At 34.2% G+C, this 22,670-nt stretch overlaps 1 protein-coding gene across 1 annotated transcript in view; it reads left to right on the forward strand.

Annotated features, from left to right (window-relative positions):
• Positions 1–22,670, forward strand: part of Sli (slit guidance ligand) — a 118,935-nt gene that overhangs the window by 84,749 nt on the left and 11,516 nt on the right. Inside the window, exons 6-22 of the mRNA XM_072015919.1 lie at positions 6,182–6,253; positions 6,528–6,599; positions 6,683–6,896; positions 7,803–7,966; positions 8,569–8,640; positions 8,760–8,831; positions 8,916–8,987; positions 9,709–9,852; positions 10,819–10,976; positions 16,308–16,458; positions 16,996–17,142; positions 18,629–18,700; positions 18,781–18,852; positions 20,054–20,217; positions 20,826–21,027; positions 21,119–21,190; positions 21,899–21,970. Coding sequence (XP_071872020.1) covers positions 6,182–6,253; positions 6,528–6,599; positions 6,683–6,896; positions 7,803–7,966; positions 8,569–8,640; positions 8,760–8,831; positions 8,916–8,987; positions 9,709–9,852; positions 10,819–10,976; positions 16,308–16,458; positions 16,996–17,142; positions 18,629–18,700; positions 18,781–18,852; positions 20,054–20,217; positions 20,826–21,027; positions 21,119–21,190; positions 21,899–21,970 — 1,992 coding nt within the window. The remainder of the gene's footprint in view (positions 1–6,181; positions 6,254–6,527; positions 6,600–6,682; positions 6,897–7,802; positions 7,967–8,568; positions 8,641–8,759; positions 8,832–8,915; positions 8,988–9,708; positions 9,853–10,818; positions 10,977–16,307; positions 16,459–16,995; positions 17,143–18,628; positions 18,701–18,780; positions 18,853–20,053; positions 20,218–20,825; positions 21,028–21,118; positions 21,191–21,898; positions 21,971–22,670) is intronic.

A 22,670-nucleotide genomic window follows, 5' to 3' on the forward strand; every position in this document is an offset into this window, starting at 1 on the left:
TTACGATCTCATCTCATTTAAACCATTTACTTTAAAATCTCTATTAACATTCACGTTGAGAGCTACATTATTTAACACACACAATTTTATCCAACATGTAATCACGCTAAGTAATTAATTTTATCTTGCTGCGAATCTAACAAAATTATAAAATTATAAATATAATAGTAAGCTTACTCAGAATATATTTATAATATATGTTAAAACAACAACGAGCATCGTTACCCATAATACGTACAAAGTATATTATTAAATTTACATTATACACATTTCCTTTGCATCTTATTTGTAAATATGTAAATTCTGTTTTCGTTTGTAAACGATGTACCATGTACTCATAACGAGTTACGTTATCGACTTTCGAATCTTTAAATCGATTTCAAATTTTATCAATACATACGTATATAATCGTGACAACGATGCCTCATTAAAGTGCTAATGAACGTTGGAGAAGCTTTATGCAAATATACGTAACATGAGAAAGCGAACTGGCCAACTTTACTTTTTTGTCAAATCCTGAATTGCATTACTCAGATACATAATTAATATTAAACATCTTTCGAAACAAATTACTTATTTTCATCAATTTATTTATCAACAGGATACACCGTAAATAATCGCAAATTCCGAGATAAATATTAAAAAATAATGTTCGTAACTTGTATGGAAAAAAACTCCACACTTATGGAAAATAAAAAAAAACGTAAAAACTACCTAACAATACAATCTCGCGACCAGTAAAAAATGGCAAATTTATTCACAGCAATTATTCTAGACTCACCCTATCCTACGTGCATTTTTCTAACATACCAAGAAAATTGATTAATCACGCTGCACCGTCCCACGAGAGGTTTCCGTACAAGCTAGCAATCAGAAGGCGCAAAATATTAATTAACTGTACACGAAGATTCCTTCGATTCTGTGATGTGACCGTGTACCATCGTTCTGCGAAGAGCTCCGTAGTGTTTTCTGAGGTACCGTGGAGCACAGACGGAACAGCGTAGAACGGAAACATGTGATTAACCCATCGCGCAAATGTAGAAAGCTATTCGAGGTGGTAAGAGGATGAAGCTCCGCTGGTAATAAATGGTTTGACACAATGGAAAGGGGCGCGGACACACGGCTGATTAGTATCACTACGTCGTGTGCAAGCATATTGCTCTCAGCTTGAAACGCGATACCCCTCGAACCTGTGGTGAACGTACAAGCTTGTATTTACGAGGCAATAACATTTGTTCGCTGTACACTTAAGCCGATAATAACCGGGACAAACGTTAGCCACGTCCGCTTTGACAACCTGGTGTTGCGGTGATTTAAGCAACGAAACAGTCCACTGAACGTCTTGCGATTCCTAGCCATCAAAATTTATGGATGAAACGGTATTTCGTCGCGTAAGAGACTAGGCTTCTTTGATTCTAGATATAGTTGCACGAAACGTTGTTCTGTTTACATTTACAATAGCGACGGATCGACACGCGTCTTATTTTCCAATGAATACTTTTTTTAATCAAATTCAACATTTCATTTTCATAAGTATTAAATTTGTGTAGCCATGTGGATCAAGCGCGTATTACCATTTAAATTTCATATTAATATGAAACTGATTATTTGATTTTGGAATTAGATATGTATCCTTATCAGTCTCTTGAAAATTTCGAGAAATATTAGTCTTTATAGTAGTAACAGATAATATTAGTCTAAAATACTGGAGGTAGGGTTATTAATTTTGAAAAATTATTAAATATCAGAGTGGAAAGCGTAAATGAGAAATGTGGAGGAAATCTTAATAAACGAATATTAATAAAAGATCAAATAGAAAGAGAGAGAGAGATAGAGAGATGCATTTGGTTTAATAATAGAAATAATATATCGAACAAGAAACGAGACCAGGACGAAGAAGGAAAATTGAATGTAATTTTCAGCAATTTTGCGCGTAACATCGTTTATCATAGTTAGCCCGCAGTTATTACATGCAAATACGGCGTAATTTATCATTAACCATGAATATACCTAAGTTCCTTGAATATTTGCGTAATTATTTTGTGCGAAATTGTGTCATGAATACAATGTTAAATAACTCGGACCTTATAATTATTGCACCAATAATTTCTACGAATATTAACATTCCCTGATTTTCCGTCTAAACTATGATATACAGAGTACAAATGAAAATACCGTAGACAAAAGATAATTGCTTGTGCAAAAATAAATTAAAAGCCTGAAACACAATTTCTTCATTCAAGATTTAGTAAAAATTGATTTTCAAGATCCGCTACATGCAACATTTATATAGCTTTTTTTACGAGTTATTGGTCTGAAGCAAGTACAAAGAAATATATTTTATCAACGACGATTTATTTTACCTACTGCAAAGACAGACAATTTTTCGGTCAAGATAATTCCACTTTGTTTTCAATTTTCCAAAAATATTACACTTTTTAACATGTAATTAACACTATACCTACATTATAGTTACAAGCTACGAATACTGTTTTACGGAAGACAAACTATTCCCTTATGGTCTCAAAAGCGGTCACCAATCAGGTTCCGTTTCATCCAACTCTTATCGCGGTAACACAAAGCACAGTACCAGCAACATTTGGAATCGAGCACTGACTAGAGAGACAGAGAGACAGAGACAGAGAAAGAGGTGGAGGGAGGAAGAAAGATAGAGAGACAGAGAGAGAGAGAGAGAGAGAGATGAGAGGTCCAGGAGGTCCTTTTGTTAGTTCCACCGAAGGAGCGGCTACGTCGAAATTCAGTAATTGCTTTCTGGATTGGCTGGGAGCGCGGTGGGAGTTTAATCTACCGGCACTGATCTCAGGCAACGCGTTCGAAATTATTGAAATTCTAGGGAATTTACGGGGGACAAAAGTGCTACATCGACACATGGACACTGCTTTTCATCAAGGAAAAGGAAAAGAGTAGGAAGTAAATTTAATTATCCCTTGTAACCCTTCTTCGAATCGCACCGTCAACGGAATAGAAGCATTCCACTCATGGTCGTACCAAATTGCTTGTTCAAATTAGGAACTTATCATGATCAAGCTACAACACCAGTCCCAAATGAAACCGGCACCACTAAAAGCCTGGCCTTCTCCTTTTGCTCCCGGCACGTCTGCGTGGCCGAAATTCGGTAATTGCTTCCAGGATTGGCTCTGGTAAGCAACAGTCTAAATTTGCTGGTTCTTGCTTTATCAAAGCGTTTCGAGTACGTGAAAAATAAATATTGCAATTCAATTTGTTCAACATTTTTTCTCTTGCTTAGTCTGAGAATTAATTATACATTAGTTTAGTTCTAAATAGTAAAAATTACACAGCATGTATATGTATGATTATGTATACATTTTCATATGTGTGTACACTTGCTGACGAAAGTATTTGAATATTTACCACAGAAAACTTGTATATCCATATTCTACGTGTTACACATTACAAAGCATTTCCAGAATTCAGTCGATCATTCAATCGATCGATTAAATACTCTTCTGATCTCTGTGAAATATATACTTGTTTCAAACATCTTGCAATTTCTATACATCTCTCTAGACTCGTTTCAAACTCTACCCACGTAATCGTGATAGTCTCGTTACAGTGTCAATGAACTTTCGAAACGTTTTATATAACACACACAATGTATTCATAAAAGACATGTATAAGTGTTCCAGTAGTTTGGTGAACCAATGTATATTTCTACATAGATACAATACATACAATACCATGTTAATTCAGCGTATTTAAATTTTACGTGAAATCGTAATAAAATTGTAAAATTATAAAATTACAAAAAAGGAGTGTATAACTTGCAACACCATTATGTCAATTCATTATTATGTACTACTAGTTTATAAATTATTAGGCAAAAGGAAATTTTCAAATTAATTATAAAAATAGATATGATATATTATTCAATACAGATTTCCCTTACTTATTCCGGATTTCCTTGACTCCACCGAGCTTTCCTTTCGAGCCTTTATCTCTTATTTTTGTTACCTCGTATTCGTCTTGTCGAGATGCTTTGTCCGTAGCCTCGGATAGCGGACATAATTACAGACTGCGAGTCTCGTAGCCAATGGATGGTCAACGGTGAACCAGGCGCCGAGACCTCTAACCTATCATCGCGAACGTCTGGTTAAACTCGTGCATCGAGAAAAGGTTCGAACGGATGGATCTTTGCGGAGGAACGCGAGACGTAACGCAATCTATTTAAATGAACCCTACGGTTTAGCGAGGGATCCATTATCGTGATTGACTCTACCGTTAAGCGCGCGTTGCACTCGAAAAACGTTGCGTTGCCATGCATTATTCATGGTGTTCGCGTACCGAGGAAATTATGACGATAAATATGATGAAGCGCATTCTGTTAAGAAAACATTTTCCGGTTATTTTCGCAACCTTATCCCGTGGTGAATATCAAAAATATGTCGTACTATATCGATTATCAATAGCAAATATGTGGATATGGTATAAGTTAACGATAACGTTGGTAATTGAAATTAAATTTAACATGCATGTTGAGTACGTTAAGGTATAGGTTGAGAGATGTTAATGGTTATTTTATGTATACCGTCGAGAGTTATTTCATTAACAAGTTTCTTGATTTAAATTTATCGTATCGGTATATTAACGGTTTTGCAAACAATGTTATTTGTAAATTTTTGATGGTAAGTAACTTAATATGCTTTATAAAAATTAATTAGCATAAAGGAAATTAATTGCTCTTTCGTATTTCTATGATCAACGGTTTGACTCAATGTCGAGTTAATTATTTTTATAGAAGAGTCTACGCTCTTTTATTACCATAATATCACGTCCCTTTGTTAAAATAATTTTCACGATCTATTACGGTAAAAGTAATCTATTTCGTATTTTAAAAGATTATAAAATTGTGAAGAACTGTAGAGTTGCGAATCAGGCGTTCTACATTAAATTAAATCATATATTATTAAATCGCATTTAAAGTGTTTTAATGTCGATCTCTGTCGATGCTGGTGTAGATAATTCTTTTTACTGTTATTCTTAATTATTAATTTGAAACTGTATCTAACGTTTTCGTGACTAACGTAAATATTTTCTACAAGTGACAAAGTAACGCCTTCTTTGAAGAGACGTTGCATAGAGAGAGAGACGTGTCACGTGAGGCCGTGGAAATGGTGACTCGTTACTCGTGTAACGACCCTGTGAAACCTTAAAGAAGGCTATAGCCACCCACGTGACTGGCGCACGTGCACGCGGTCACACGTGAGTTGTGGATTGTCTCCGAAGAATTTCCATGGGGAGGGTCATCCATGGAACCATAGTACATAGTTGACACTCGACAACTTCTTAAATTATTAATCACATGTAGAGCGAACTTGATACCAACTGTAGCGAAGTAGAACACCGGTGTTGTTCCACCACTGGAAATCAGACTTTAATTCTAAGACAGAAAACTTAGGAAAAGGTCAATGCACCAAGTATTACAGTTCAACTTTCTTGCTTTTCACGATCGATGATGAGCTCCTTCTTTACAAACATTGCATTTAAATAAATAATTAATCGTAGTAACTTAATCGTTTCCGTAAACGACGTTTGTTGAATTTTTTGCTGTATTTTTATCGAAAATTTGCTGAGTTTCTCAGAAAAAAAAGAACTAACTATCGAGTCGATAATTAGTTTTCTTAAAGGGGAAAACGAGTAATTTTGATTTACCCATAATCATTAGGCGATATGATGTCGTGCTTTTACACGAGTATGCTAAATCATATATGATACAGATCAATTAGGATTATGATGGTATTATCTTATCTCCCTTATCCACCTCTGGATTCGAAACATCTTTTTAATCTAATCAATTGTTAATGTTCTTCACAGTGTTCCTGTTCAAGGATTAACAGACTGTCAAATAAGGCTGAAAAGAAGTTGTATTTAGTCATGGGAAACATGTTTTAGATTAAGTTATTTTGTAACTTTTTAAGAAAAATAATAAGGTTGATATAAAATAACAGCACTTCTTTATGAGTCAATATTGAAGTCAATATTGAATTGTGTGATAAAAATATTCCCTTTTAATGTACGCCATGGTACAAATATTTCCGTTTTACAACAGATTGTTCTACCGAACTAAATTTTAATCTTTGGTATTTTTGCAACATCTAATAACGATCATTTTGCTGTAATAATTAATGGTGTCCTGTTACAGAGACCTTAGTCACAATCAGATTGCCACGATTGGACCAAAGACACTCAGAGGGATTTCATCCCTAAAGTATTTGTAAGTGCGATCTTAACAATTCCTGTAGACAATATCATCGAAGTACCGTAATTTAAACTTTGAGTAAAGTCAAACGCAAACTAGTAGAAGCGATCAAAGATGCGTGCTCTGTACAGTAGTATCAGTCGCATTAGTCAGACACTAGTTACATAAAGGAAAAGAATCGGATTTTTATGAATGAAATAAAGCTTTTTTCTTATATCGTATAAAAATAAGCGTAAGAGCATTAAATGTGTCATTAATTTATATCAAGATAAACAAATTTTGTTATCAGGTATCTCGACAACAATGTGTTAACCTGCATTGACGAGGCATCGATACGAGAGCTAAAGGATTTGGAAGTATTGTAAGCAGATAAATACAATGCAATTATAATTTGTCGATCGACGATTAAATAAATAACTTTTATATATTGTTGTTCTGTTGCAGAATGTTGAATAACAATAAATTAACAACATTAGGCAAAGAAATGCTCAGTGGCTTTTCGCATTTACGAACATTAAAGCTGGTGGATAACCCATTATCTTGCGATTGTCACTTAGCTTGGCTCTCTCGACATTTAAAAACTTATCCGAGACTTGGACAACACACGCGATGCAGCTCTCCAATTCATTTGAAGGATCGAAATATCGCCGATTTACAGGTTTGATCGATGTGAAATATTCTTGCGCGTTTTCAATTCCGTGGAAAACGTAACCAATGAATTGGAATAAAGCAACATTTAGAACTAAAGTAATCAATACTTCGTTTTAAACGTTGTACAATTCTTTCACATACGTCTGTCCATCATGGTATTTCTACTTAGTCTAGTTTTCCATTAATCAATACTTCCGGTCAGTAAGGATTGGTACTCTTCTTCTTCTATTCGTACGAGATCAATTTCTAAGAGAAATTTATTTTATCTTCATAACACTGTCAGTATTCAAAATATCGACGTTTACTACTGATTTCTCTAAATAAAAATTTATCTTTAGAGATTTAATACTAAAACTACCAATATGTAATGTGTTTGTGCTTCTAGATTTACGGTACACAGAATATTACAATTAAAATATGACAAGCGGTCATTGTGCATTTACTTAGTCTACCTACGTTCATTCATGTAGAAGAGATTATCAACCCTTTGGAATATTTTAATCAATTTTTAAATATCCACAACTGATAGACAGTCTCCAAACTAAATCTTTTATTCTTCATTTTCATCATAATGTAGCTTGTAGAAGCAGTTTTTAAATTTTCTACCATTTGTTGTTAAACGATTTATATTCATATTATATTCATATTACAGTCAGTATTGTAATAATTAAGAATAAAAGCTAATATTATAATAATTTGCTAAATGAACTTACAAATTTTTAACAATTACTAACACAAAATGTCTCCCCTGAAAATTTTTCTCTATATAGTCGCTAAAGTTTGGTAATTTTAGTATTAAATTATATCTACCACGTTTCATCTTAACCAAAATATTTTGTGGTATAATCTGGCGAATTTTTAAAGCAGTGTGTTTATCGTACTGAAATCTTTCATGTGTCTGTCCGCGAAACAGGAGCACGAATTCAAGTGTTCCGGGCTGGTTGAGCGTACAGGATCAGAGTGCAGCGCGGAACCGCAGTGCCCGCATCCTTGTAGATGCGCTGATGGTATCGTCGACTGCAGAGAGAATTCTTTAACGAAAGTACCCACCCATCTGCCGGAGGATACCACAGAACTGTTCGTACACACTATTTTGTCACAACCTCCGTGTAGAATTGCCAAATGTCTCCTATATTCATAAAATTGTTTGCTATAACGACAAAGAAGTAAACATCGAATTTGACGAACAATAACAATGGAATTTCAAATTTAACGATAGTAACTAAATGAATTCGTACTTAACCAATGTAACGTAAATATTTCAGGATAAATAAAGTAACAAGTAAATGTAGTAAAATTTGGTTAAAAGTTTTCACAATTTTATCTAAAAATTAAGAACGAATAATTCCACGAATAAACTGCCTGTTGCTGGTGCAACAATAAAATGAATGAAATCAAATCTGAACTTACAAGAATAAACAAAGCTAAAAATAAAAACAATAAGAATAAATAAATAGCAAGTGTAAAAACAAATCAGTTGCATTACAATTGGAAAACTCATGCACATTCGTTCTCAACACGTTAGAAATTGTCACGGTCGTTAATAAAAACCAATTAATTTAATATCCACGAAAATTTCTCCGTATTCCATTCCCGAGGCAATTTCTACGCGGAAAAATCAAGCGGTCGTTAGCCTGAGAGTTTGTTAACTTATTCTCTATGTTGTCAATCATTCGCAGACGTTTGGAGCAGAACCGTATCACGGAAATCCCGCCGAAGGCTTTCTCCCCGTACAGAAAACTGCGCAGAATGTGAGTGACGTTCGCGATTAATCCAATTTATGTTTTTCTTCATGTTGTGTTCCAAACGCGATTTCATTTCGCCTGACGATGTTTTAATCTTTGCCATTTTTTTCATTGCTCGTCAACAGCGACCTCAGCAACAATCAAATTAAAAAGGTGGCGGCCGACGCGTTCCACGGCTTGAAATCGTTGGAGTCACTGTACGTATAATGTATAATAGCAAAATTTACAGTCAACTCGAAATTAGAATATTTTTCTGACTGAAGCTTTTCGCTTGATTACAGCGTGCTGTATGGAAACAAGATCACCGAATTACCTGGTGGGTTGTTCCAAGGCTTGACCAATTTGCAGTTACTGTAAGTCGACATAGAAATCGTTTACATTTTATTTCATATACACGTTTAATATATCATCGATAAATTTGATTAATTTGAAGAAGTAAAATTGAATCGGGAAATTATTTTGAAATTTCATTAGTACTGTGATTATGATTATATTAGTAAAACTTCAAACAGATCTGAAAATTTATATAGAACGTACAAACTATTTATTGGAAATATGTATATACTTCATACAAAAGTAGTATACGGTATCAGTAATCGTCTGAAGCGATATAATTAATGCTATATATAATTTCATTAAATGTTCAGGATTATTGAGCAATAGAATTAATTTTCTTTTCAACGTATTGAGAAAAGTCGTTCAAACCTTAAATGCTATCATAGACAAAATTTCACTGCATGCGAATTTTGTTTTAATATCATCTTCCTATGATAATACCATCTTTATTATTAATAAATTATTTATAAATTTATTCAAATATATTAAAAATAAATTTAAAAGTTATTTATAAATAATAACTTCATTATTTAATTAATGAATTACTTATTTATTTAGTCAGTTTTTTCATTTAAAAATAGATATGCTACAGTGAACTTTCATCCACTTGATAGCTTTTAACAGTTAATTTGAATTGATTGTAAAATAAATTCCTACACACATATTGCTTAATTATTGCACGAGAAAATGGATGCATCGCAACGATAGTAAATTGACGAAACAATACAAACTTTTCAGGCTGCTGAACGCGAACGAGATATCCTGCATACGAACCGATCTGTTCCGAGATCTGACCAGCCTGACTCTGTTGTCGCTCTACGATAACAACATCAGATCCCTGGCCAATGGAACTTTCGCCAATCTACGAAGCATTGAAACGCTGTTTGTATCCCGCCATTGAACCGTTAATTTATACAAATTACCGCGGCTTTAACGCTTCGAGCCCTTTCCAACGCGTTGTGCAGGATCGAATTGCAAACTCGTGTCACCGTACACGTTCGTTTCGCTGTGTACCACGGGCTCAACAGAATATTCTGGCCTCGGTTGTTCGCTGATTGACACTCTTTCAGCGTTTTCGCTGTTTCATGAAAATATGGGCAAATTGTTAGATTCTGTTTGAATTAATTGTATTATCACGGTATTATTCATTTGAAACTATTAGAGAATAGCAACGATGGATATCAGCAAGTAATCGTAATATTCGAAAAATGTCAGATATCATGATAGAAATTTGAATAGTTTTGAAAATTATTGGCATGTAGGGAAGAAGCTTTAATTTTGCAGATTTTTTATTAATTTATAATCTTAATTTCGCCAACTGTCGAATGATACTTGAGTTATAGAAAAAAGTAAGTTGAGATGCGATAATATGATGATTGGATGCAAGAATAATCTGTGAATATTTATAATAAGATCTTCTTTTGCATAAAATACATAAATAGATTTGTTATTTCTTCGTACGTATTCCAGATTCTATTGTCGTGTCTTTAAAAGTAACGAAATTGGTAAATTTTGTGAATCGATAATACTGGACTCTGTGCTAGATCTTTTACCATTTAAATTCTTTCTCTAAAATAAGGAAAGATATTTCTTTCCATATAGTTATGTCTTTGATCTCAGAAAAATGTGAAAAAGTTTTAAAATTGTTTAAGTAAAATATCTCTTTAAATGATCCCAAATGGCTTAAATTAATCTCATCAGGCTTATAGAATAATAATAAAATCATAAAACGATAAAGTGAAGTAATGATCCTAAATGAAATCCCAAACCTGTTGGAAAGGGTCGAATAAAAAGAGATTGGTCAAAGCAGAAAATGATTTCCAAGAAATTCCTCTCGCTTTTCCACAGGCATTTGGCAAGAAACCCGTTCATCTGCGACTGCAATCTACGATGGCTGAACGCGTATCTTCACGCGCACCCCATCGAGACGTCGGGAGCCAAGTGCGAGTCGCCGAAGAGGGCGCAGAAGCGGAAGATCGATTCGATGCGGGACGACAAGTTCAAATGTAAGGGTAAGCACGACCCGATTTCTCTGATATTTCTCTTCTAAACGCATCACCGGAACTCACGGATACCAGTTGGTAATACACGAGGATATTTTCCATCTTTTGGCTGACAGAAATCGTTGCTCATAGTATTTAGTGTAACTTAAGAAATGATTCAGTGATTTAAAGTTTCATGAAGTTTTTCTTATTCTTCCTTAAATGATTCAGCTGAATATTCTGATACATTAGTTGTCGCTAATTGACACTTTATCGAAGAGACGCTTCTACTATGAACTATTGGTTGTCATCGGGATAATTTTCAGTAAAATTATTTAAATCAATCGTGATATTAGTACAAAGACTAAAGGATTACATTTTCCATCTTTCATAAAAAAACAATTATAGAATTCACTATATTCTCAATCAATTCTACATCAGCACTAACAGTAATCAAATAATCAATCAATTCTATGTCAACACTATCAGTGACCAATAATCAATCAATTCCATATTAACACAATTTTGATTAACACACATTTGATATTGGAATTAAATATGTATTCTATTACCGCCTTCAACATTTCAGAAGTATTAATAAAATTAGTTACAGTTAATTTAGTTAAACTCACATAAATAAACGAAAATTATGCGTTTGCTATAAATTATCGTGGTTTTATCATTTATGTTGAAAACGCTTGTGTCTTTGAATGTACCAAATTATTCCTTTCTTTAATCATTTCATATTCATATAATTTTCTTTATTACGTCCCTCGTAGATAACGCAAGTTAATTAACGTAACCTATTAAATGTTAAAATTAGAAGGCCATTGTATAACGACCTTGTTAACGATCAAAATTCTACAAGCGTAGAAATAATTAATTATATCGATTAGCTTCTGTGAGTATTACTCTTGAGATTGCAACTACAATAGAGTGACAAAGCAGAATAAATTGCACTGTCACCTTTTAATCAATTTGTTAACTCATGCAACCATCGTAAATTCTTGCAAACCTTCGTCGAGCATATTTCTGATAGCACGTTTCATCTTGAACCACTCAAAACATAATCCATACGCAGTAATAAATTAACGAAACTTTTTATCAATGTTTCGATCTTCTTTTATAGCAATCAAATATCCTGCGACTTCCTTCACTAAATTTGTATAAAAGAGAACTTTTTAGTAACCTCAGAAAACACATTTCCACCCGTTAAGTTAGAAACTTAAAATGTTTCCAAAAACAATATGAAAATAAAGTTTCTAAGCTTCTAAAAAAAAAAGTATTACACAGAAAAAAATAAATAAATAAATAAGTAAAATAAAAGCAATCAGTCGAGGAATTAATTCGATTAAAATATATAATATGCAATTTCAACTCTTCTGATCGTAAATTTTATTTTTACGCTTATTCTGGCCAATCTAAGCTAAAGGCATCATAATCCAAAAATAGGTCCAAAACTGATTCATTACGTGAATTAAATGCGTGAAACAAATTCTCTACTCTTTTCGGTGGCTAATCTTAAATCTAACAAGCGTTTCCAAGCTTTCGCGAATTTCAATCGATAGAGAATCGAATAATATTCGCGAATTACAAGACGACAGACAGAAAATGAGTGGCAACGAAGAGATACTCGAGAAGGCGTACGTACCATTGTACTATACGCGTAGAACATCTTGAGGCGTGCGTGTTCAAGAATAACAACAGCGACATCGTGCTTTTCCTTTTCATGCTTGTATATTTCACCTAATTGCACTTAGCCGAGCGGAATATAATCGCATTTCTCCCCACCCGTGTCTCTTTCGTGAGTGGAGTAAATGACACCGGAAAATAAACACTTCGCTGGCACGTATGTGGGTGGCTATACTCGCACATTATCGTTACACCGTGTTCCCAGTAAACGAGAACTTACAGGACAGTGGCGTGAAACTTAGAAACTTTTGTAACTTTTGAAAAATTTACGTAAAACACTTGAGCCGGTTTGCAGGCTATTTCCAGAAAATTTAGAAGACATGCCATTCTCTTGCTCTTTTAGTATTTTAGGAATTTAAAAGAAGTTGGAGCTTTTAAGGGGATTTATTTAAGAACCTTGAATAAATGGAATATTAATAATCGACGAATGTATTCGACAAAAGAAAGATCCTTATTGAGGTTGACTAATAGAGGAACGAGTGGATGAATTTGTAATAGAAAAATATATTGAAGTAAATATAGGTATAAGTACAGATATAGTGCACACTGATCCAGATCCTCACTCTTTCAGTATTGCAATACAATAGAAGAAAGGTGATAGGGAGCACGTTCATATATTTATAGCAAAGGACATTACCAAAAAGTTAACCTTGGTGTGCAGCTCTAGTTGAAGGCTACAAGAAACATCAATAGAAATATACTTATAGCTCTTTTGTTTCTAGACCTTCTAACCGAAAACAAAATTTATATTCAAGGGCACAATAATATGGACCTCTCTCCTCATTTCCAATTTTTTTCACTAAATTCTATTCTCTTCGTAACAGCGGTCTCCAAGTCACGGATATACAAAAGAAGAAGGTGCAGAGTTTTTCCTGAAGTAATTACTTCAACAATTCTCAATCTGAGTCGTTGGAAATTAAGAGATATTTAATATCGATGTAACAGTAGCTTCTAATAATTAAGAGGTAAATCGTGTATCACTAGAATTACACTCTTCTTCGATTATGCAATCAATTCCATTATTATTCTATTATTTAACACTTTGACTGCCACGCCGAAATCACATATTTCGCTTAGGACGCTAAGGAAGTATTTTTATTATTCAATGCATATAATGGCAAAATAATAATAAATTGATGATGTAAGACAACATCCTTCCCCAATGGACCGTTTATCTTATCGGTGGTCACGGGTGACCACCGTGGCGCCTTGGTAACAGTTGATAGCGACATATTATAACAAGACTTCGTTTATTTCAACAAAACATTCGCATTCGTTATTTCGTTGCAAGCAAAACATCCAGAATATATTGTTGAAACGTGTAGAAGATATTAGTAAACAGTATTTGCTCTTTCTATACATAATAGTAAGGTATGTTCACACTGCTAACTTCAATTATATGATTATAAAGCAGCATTTGCGATTATTTTCTAAGGTGTGTTTATAATAATATTCGTAAATTAACCCTCAAAGATATGGATACAAACACAGTGTACCGTTAGATGCAAGATTTGTTCTCATTTATTTTTTTATTGATGTTCTAATAAAAATATTTAATTGTTCAATGGGGCATTTTTTATTTCAAAGTATATTCTATTTATCGGTTATATTCAAAATGCCCTAACTGTCAATCTTCATTCAATTTTTACAATTGTAAGAAGTTCAAGCGCTCCGATCACCAATGACTACCGTGGCATCACAGGAGAGACCGTGGCCGGTCATATATGACCAACGTGGCAGTCAAAGTATTAAAAATTCTATTATCTCGACATTTACTCCAGTGTATGAAAATCTTCAAAGCTTCGACGTATGTTATAAAATTTCTTAGACTCATAATCAGACCCAGCCATTTAAAAATGAAATTCCAACGATCACAAATACATCGATTAATTCAAGTCAAAGATCGACGACCGGCTGATCTGTTCGCACCAGGTTACCATGTTAACTTGGTCGACGATAAATTTTGATAATGAACAGTAGTAGCAGCGATATCATTAAATTAAGCATCGACGCGACGCCGCGCTTGCTCTCTCGCACGTTAATTGAGTGTTGAATGTCATGGTGCTCCGAGGTGAATATGTTTATGTATGAGTACGTGCACGCGCGCGCTGGTGATTTATCATCGCATTATACGCCGCATTACAAATTGTCCGCTGCGATACACGCGCGTAATTATATCGGTAATTTGCGTCCCGCGTTTAATAACGTGCAGCTACATGCGGTGTCGCGTGGTCACTTTCTCCGCGGGTTTCCTTTCTTCCTCCATCTCACTGCTGTCATAATCGAATACGATGGAATCGGATCTTAACGCTTTCACGATCGATGATCTGATACAAAATTTGCACAATGTATGTATATAATTATGTACTCATATTAAATATTCGAATGCAGGACTGACAACCCCCATAAGAAGGAATTGTTTAAATATCCTGTTGCTTGTTCTACTTATACTTGAAAATATGTAAACAATTTTTTCCTAATAATAACATTTAATTGTGCAATATATTTAGAAGAAAGAAGAAGTTTCTCTCTTTTTTATCTTCCAATAATATCTGCTACGATTTATAATAATAATGGTACAATTTCACGATAACTTTTGTCCCATTTCTCTATGATATATTACAAGTTGTCTTTTATTGAAACTACTTTTCTCTCCTTTTCGTGACACATCTTTGGAGCAGTATAAAAATATCGGAGTTAATTTCTTGTGGCATTAATTATAGAAAATAAATTTATCTCGCGGTTCAAATTGTTTTTAAGAATTGCTAAATCGCAGAACAAGTATCCGAATATTACTGTGACAAGAAAATAAAACAAATTTTTTTGAGAATATATTTTCATACGTGAGTGTAACTTATAAATATCTTCTTTACGTGTCTTCTTTTATTTCTCAGCTATCGACAGACGTAATTCATCGACGTGATATTCATGAATTAGACGATCTCCTAATACAATATTACATTTTTATATAAATTGAAGTTGAGAGCCCCCATAATGGTACCGCAATTTCTACTTTATAAAAGCCGAGGGGCCATTAACGTGCCACTACTGTGTCATTTCGTGAGTAAAAGCTGACAGCATGTGACATCATATTATATCTCTTTCGTTCATCGATGTTAGCAGTGATAATCCCCGCAGCTCTCCATAAACTAAAGTTACAGGTTTGAACAGTAATTACCAATTTTATAACTTATTATATTGTATTATTCAATCGACTTAAATTGATAATCACCGATGTAAAACTTCGTTTCATGGACGATTAATTCATACTAGGATTCTCTGCAATGATAATTGTCGAATTTTTTAATATATCATTACGTTGGCCAATCAATTTGGATTGAGAACTATTGCATTGTTTAATCTACTAAAATTAAAAAGTACTGGAGTGAAAGTTTGTCCTGCCATAAAACCACAATATACGACCATAATATAATATAATATAAATATTGATTTCATAAATTCAATTCTCTCGCAAAGGAAAACTCATCGTATTACTCAATGACTACTAAAACTATCAATTATTAATACAACGTTACGTTTTCAAGCTTTCAAACGCTTTAATCACTGACTCGTTTAAGAGCGACGCTCTGTGGTCCTGAGAAGGAAAATCAGATTAGACGAGATTGCTTGAAGTAGATTTTGTATCCGACTGTTTGTATTTAGGCGACGAAGAGCTCTTGACGAAGAGAGCTGGCGAGTGTATCCTGCCTGGAGAATGTCCAGAACCGTGCATTTGCAACGGAGCGACCATCGATTGCTCGAACAAGAAACTAACGTCGATACCAAAAGAACTACCGATCTACACGTCCACCTTGTGAGTACAGTCTAATGATTTCGGATTATTCGATTAGAACGACTTTATCGATTTAAATTGTAATCACAGTTGGCTGAGATTTTTCTTTTTTTTTTTTTTCGCTTTCAATAGAATAAAATGAAAATTAAATACTTTGATATTAACTAACTCGCTTTGATCTAAACTATCATCGTCTATGACCGAAAGAAATCAATTCATTCATAACAATGATTCGTAATATCGGTACAAAGAGAAAAGATCGATCCAGTCAGTCGATCGTGACGAATGTTGATCCAGGCCCCTCGTTCTCCTTCGCGCGAGAAAATTAATTCAAACGGCCGACAAGATAATTATCTAATTAAAAGCTGGTCCGTTGTACAGACGGCACGGCGGGGTAGAGAGCAGAACAATGAATCGTCAAGCTATTATTCGAAATAAATTATTCGAACTCGTTTAATGGATCGACGCCCTGTAGCGCGATTAATTGCTCGCCGTATCAGACGCTGACGATAAACTCTAACTTTCTCGTTCCTCGGCTTTCTTTGTCCTTGCGCCCAGACTGTTGGCCAACAATGAGCTGGATAAGATCAAAGCGGATGGCGTGTTCGAGAAGCTGCCGGAGCTGCAGCATTTGGATCTCAGGAAGAATAAAATCTCACGCATCGAGGCCTCTGCGTTTTCAGGCGCTCACAAACTCACCGACTTGTAAGTTTTTGCATTCCTTTTTCCTTCTTTTTTGGGGAGAGGGTGGAGGAGAGAATATTTGATGATTTTTAATGGTTCAACGTTATTAATATAATTGAAGAGTAAAGTTTCTCAGCGATGAAATTTTTCTCATTTTTAAGGAAAAGATGTTCGGTGATTTTTAATAGTTTGAAGAGAAATTGTTCGATGAGTTTTAATATAATTAAGGGATGAAGCTCCAGAGGGTGAAAATTTATTTTCATCTTCAAAAAAAAATATTCCGTTGTCTTAAGTAGTTCGAAGGAAGATCATTTGTTAATTTTTAATGTAATTAAGATACTTCGTCGAATTGGAAATTGTTCATTAAATAAATTATCTTGGCCTTAGAGCATCGTAGAATGAAACAGTTCTCTAATTTATATTTCAGTTTTCGTCATTTTGATTGTTAGTCTCATTTTATTAAGATACTTATTCGTCTCGTGTGAAACGTAATAATTAATAATTAGCTGGAACGAATTGAAGATAAAGATAGGTTGTTTACATTCTTTGTTCGGCAGCATAATTCGATTTGTCAGAAAATTGTTGTTTGTTCTTTTTTCTCTGCTGAAACGTTTCTTGGATGAGAAAGTTTCGAATAACGGGGCTGTATTCAGACCGTCGAGATTACTTGCGTTATTTGTGCCTAACTCGATCGGGACTTTGAAACGAGCTTTAACGAAGCAGAATAGGATTTAATTTTCAAAGGCAATTAACGGGACAATGGGTCGATTAATTAGATAGCCGGAGGGAGCAGAGGGTGGCTGTAACTCGTGTGTATTTTAGTCCGGACGAATGCAAAGCACGAATCGAAGTGACGCATGTTCCCTAAAGAAAAATCATTCGAACGATAAATATTTTAGTTTGAATATGAATTCGACATACTTTATGAATATATGAATATATTTGTACAAATATTTCTAGATCTTAAAAGGATAGATACTATGAATTATTCATAAGTTCTACGCCCCATTCTTCTTCTTATTTTATGCCATTAAGGACCAAGTGGCGTAAACCTAATATTATTGCAAAATGTGAGTAAAGTAACTTCTGGATATAGAAGAATATACAAAAAGTAATTTTCAAGGGGAAAATTCCAAGGGCAAATTTTTGATCAGATTGCAAACCATAGGTATACTTGATATATAAGTTAGGTATATATATAAAGATAGTTTCTAAATAGAAAATGGTGATAAGAACGCAGAAGCGTACCATATTGATAATTGAACTTCTAATATTTTTCTTTTTTCCAACTCAATTTACGGAAAATACAGTAGCAGAGATTTTACGCGATACGATAATAATTTCTATTCGAATTTTACGTGGTCTCAATGGTGCAACGATGCGTGCGAGCATCGATTCCCATCGACGCGTAAAGGGAATTCCTATAGAGCGGAGCGACCCTATTCCTCTTTAATATTTAGCAACCATACGCCTTATTCACGTGTAATAACGAGCCGTCGTTTCGCAGACTCTTATCGGAGAACAGGCTGAGGGAAGTTCACAACAAGATGTTCACCGGCCTGACGAATCTTAAGACGCTGTGAGTAGAAACTTTTATGTCTCTTCATAAAACGGTATCACCAGGCAACTGTATAAACCCGTCGAACATCATTTTCACAGGAACCTACACGGAAACGCTATAACCTGCGTTATGCACGGCTCGTTCGACGGATTGACGCACATACGCACCATGTAAGTATACTTCGAACCCGGCTTTTTACTAGTTCTCCCACCCTACACCTTTTTAAACGTAAAATCGATTCCCAACGGATGCGAAAAGAGTTATTGAATTTTATTTTTCCTTTAAGAAATACTGCAGTTTCGTTGAATAGATTATTTTTCTGACGAAATTTGTTCGGCGGCTCGCTAAAGTATTCGAACACTCGTAAAAATTTTTTATCCGTATGTCGCGTGAAACGTTTTGAAATTTCACTAGCGCTACTACGAGACGCGATTGGCATGCTTATACTGGTAAAATTTGAAACCAATCTAAAAATGTATGTAGAAGTTAAACGATGTTTACTGGAAACTTAAAAAAAATACTAGTATGAAGTATCATCAGAAAGATATGAATAGTTGCTTTAAGCATATAGTATGTAGGTATGTGTTGAAGCTAATAGGTATGTGCATAAAGCTCCGTAGTCTATTTATTAATGTTGCGAGTGATCGGCTGTATCGATACTTTTACAATCTCTGCGAAATATCTATTAATTATACTAAATATCTTGTAACTTCTGTATACGTTTTAGAATGGTGAAAGATTTTACCAATATAATCGTGTCGATTAAAATGCTACTGATATTTCGAAATACTTCGTAAAATACGCGTAATATGTTGATAACTCTCGCAAACGTAATGCATTAACAATATTCCGTTCTTTCTTCTACTTGCTTTTAATTATTCTAAAGAATATTGGATGAGTTTTCCGTGTTAATTGGCGATAATTATCAATCATGATGTACAGCAGTTAATGAAAATGGAGCAATAGAATGTTATCGAGAACTTCATAACGACAGCTATTATGTATCATCGAGTGGTAACGAAATTAATTCGTTATTAATTATGTAATTATAACAACGCGCGTAGATCGTTTCGAAGTAAAACACGAGAATCAATAATAACGATCCAGTAATGTTTCAACTTTTCCCGAAACGAGACGCACTTGCTATATTATAACGTAAATATTTAATCAGATTAGTATCATGATTATACGAATTACGCTTCATCAATATTAATGAGACAACGATATGGATTTATTAATTATTACGTGTATCTGTACGCGTTTTCAATATGTTTTACTGTTGACTTCGCCGGTTCTCCGGCCGGCGAAATATATTTCGTGCTTCCGTGCGCATAATTAATAGCAGTCTAATAAATTGCCTCGTATTTTCAGCAACATGCAAAGCAATCCTTTGTCGTGTAATTGTCATCTCGCGTGGTTCGCCGGATGGCTGAGAAAACGCGACATGTCTGGCGTTGTCGGACACTGTCACGACCCTCCACGATTGAAGAGCGCAATCATCAAAGATATACCCCATCACGAGTTCAAATGCAACAGTAAGATCCCTCTTTTGCATTTTCTTAACTTTTTATATTAATATCGAGAAGTATTTTAACATCCTTCTCGGCCAACACTAACTTCTAATAATAATCTTCCTGATGATATGTACAGTCATTACTATTGCAATAAGATAACGATACTCTGAAAAAATATTTGATTAAAATTAATACAAACAGTGGCTGGAAAAGTACCTATATCGAAGTACTCAAAAGGCTCATAAATAGCATGAAAGATGTTTTAAAAAAGCAACTATTATTAATTACCTCATTCCGCTATTAATACGATCTTCCTCAAAATTACCAAGTGAGTCACAAGTTCGTTCACATTTTGTTAAATAAATGTGATAAAATGTGTCTAACCAAAGAGTAACTTATTTCGTGTCTTTTTCATATAACTGTGTATCTTCCATGAAAAAATTCAGACGTATTTTTACATTTTTCAAATAACATTTATAACATCTTTCGAAATCCATACGCTGGTGAAAGACGAAGGAATTGTTTACTTAACCCAATATGTATCTCTTCGATACGATATTTACATCTTTGATTGCTGCAATTGATCTCGAAATTAACGATACATCGTCTGTCTATTTTACGAACCGCAGACGACAGCGTGGGTTGCCTAGGTGACGATTACTGTCCACCCCAATGTAATTGCGCCGGGTCAGTGGTGAGATGTTCGAGGTCTCAGCTTACAGAGATTCCACGTGGGATTCCGCCGGAAACCACCGAGCTGTATTTGGACGTGAACGACATCAAGACGATCCAGCCCGAGAGACTGAACCACCTGAGGATTCTCACTAGACTGTAAATAAAATACACGTGTGATGTTGTAACGTTGCCGAGATTGAAAAGAGAAGAAAAAACTGAAACCTCGTTTTCTTTCTTTGCTTTTCAGAGACCTAAGCAACAATCAGATTGGGATGCTGTCCAACGATACCTTCAGGAACCTCACCAAACTGTCCCACCTGTAAGTAGACACCTTGATTTTCTCTGAGAAATGCCACTTTTGTAGATAAAATATTCTTTCAGCTTTTTATTCACAATTTTATATTTTGGTGTAGGGAATATTTTAATTGTATAATATATATTTATATATTAATATATTTTGTTACTTCTTTTATGAAAGAAAATATAGAAGCAAAAGTTCTGAGATCTTTATTTATACTTTTCTTATCCGTAACACGTTACTGAAACTTGATATTGGATAGTTAAGTTGAACTTCAATATTTTGTTTCATCAATATTTCTTCTTTAATATTTTAAAATGTAAATTATGATCTTGGAGGATGAGAAAATTCTTTGATATCATTTCTTCAGCCCTTCTATTTCTAACCATTTTATTATTAAAAATATTATATCAATCTCTAACACATTTGAAGAAGGATTTCATCTTTAATTAGTTTTTTTATTTTGGTTTGCTTACATTATAAGTATACGAGGCTATCTCTTCACTGCAGCAGACCCTTTTTATTCTAATTATAAAAACAAGAGAAAAATAGATAAAAATTATACAGGAGAAAAATATGACAGATCCTTCTTATATATCTACATAATTATCAAACGATGCTATAAAAAATAATCAATGATCTATTATCAAATTATATTACAAAAAATATTCAATGATTCACCACTAAGTAATATCAGAAAAGAATAACACGTGGCCAATACATTTTCAGAATTATCAGCTACAATAAGCTGCAGTGTGTCCAACGGAATGCCCTGGCCGGCTTGAAATCGTTGCGGATAATGTGAGTTTCGAATTGCATAATTTTTATTCACGAACAATGCATAGATTTATACCTTCCTTTCACACGCATTGAATATTTCGAATCGCGTTTCATAAATCACGAGGAAAGAATTACACGAAATGACGCGGTAAAAGAGAGCGAAAATCGTGAATACAGTGGCGAGGGACCATTTTTCTCGCGGAAGTACCATTTTCTGGACGAAACGCCGGAGCTTTCAGTATGCTTTCGGTTCTTTGTGAATGCGTGAATTCGCTTGTAGTCGGGGAAAAACAATTGATAATGGTACATACATTAAGTTTCGGTAATGGAATAAATAAAAGCAACGATATGGGGGGAGCGATCTGTATTAAATTAATGGGCAAAAGCGTGCCATTTTGTCGATCACAATCGTTCAATGATTTATTGTTTATTCCGCTGATTGCGGTATTAATTTCTTGATGCGGGCAATTTGGGGAACAATTGTTCTTTATCACCGTAATTATTATAATTAATTCGTTAAATCATTTGCATGTACATAAAGTCATAAACAAAACACTTTATCGAGATCGATATTACGAAATTGATTCGCTGGTCGTAAGGGAGTGTATCATATTATATTAGTCAATAATTACTCGAGTACCGATAGAAACTCTATTGCGATGCTGTGTAGTAATATCGATTTTGCTCATTAATAATAGTTATTAATATTACATATTTGAAG

The sequence above is a fragment of the Bombus fervidus genome, chromosome 13 (assembly GCF_041682495.2).
Source record: "Bombus fervidus isolate BK054 chromosome 13, iyBomFerv1, whole genome shotgun sequence".
Taxonomy (NCBI): Eukaryota; Metazoa; Arthropoda; class Insecta; order Hymenoptera; family Apidae; genus Bombus; species Bombus fervidus.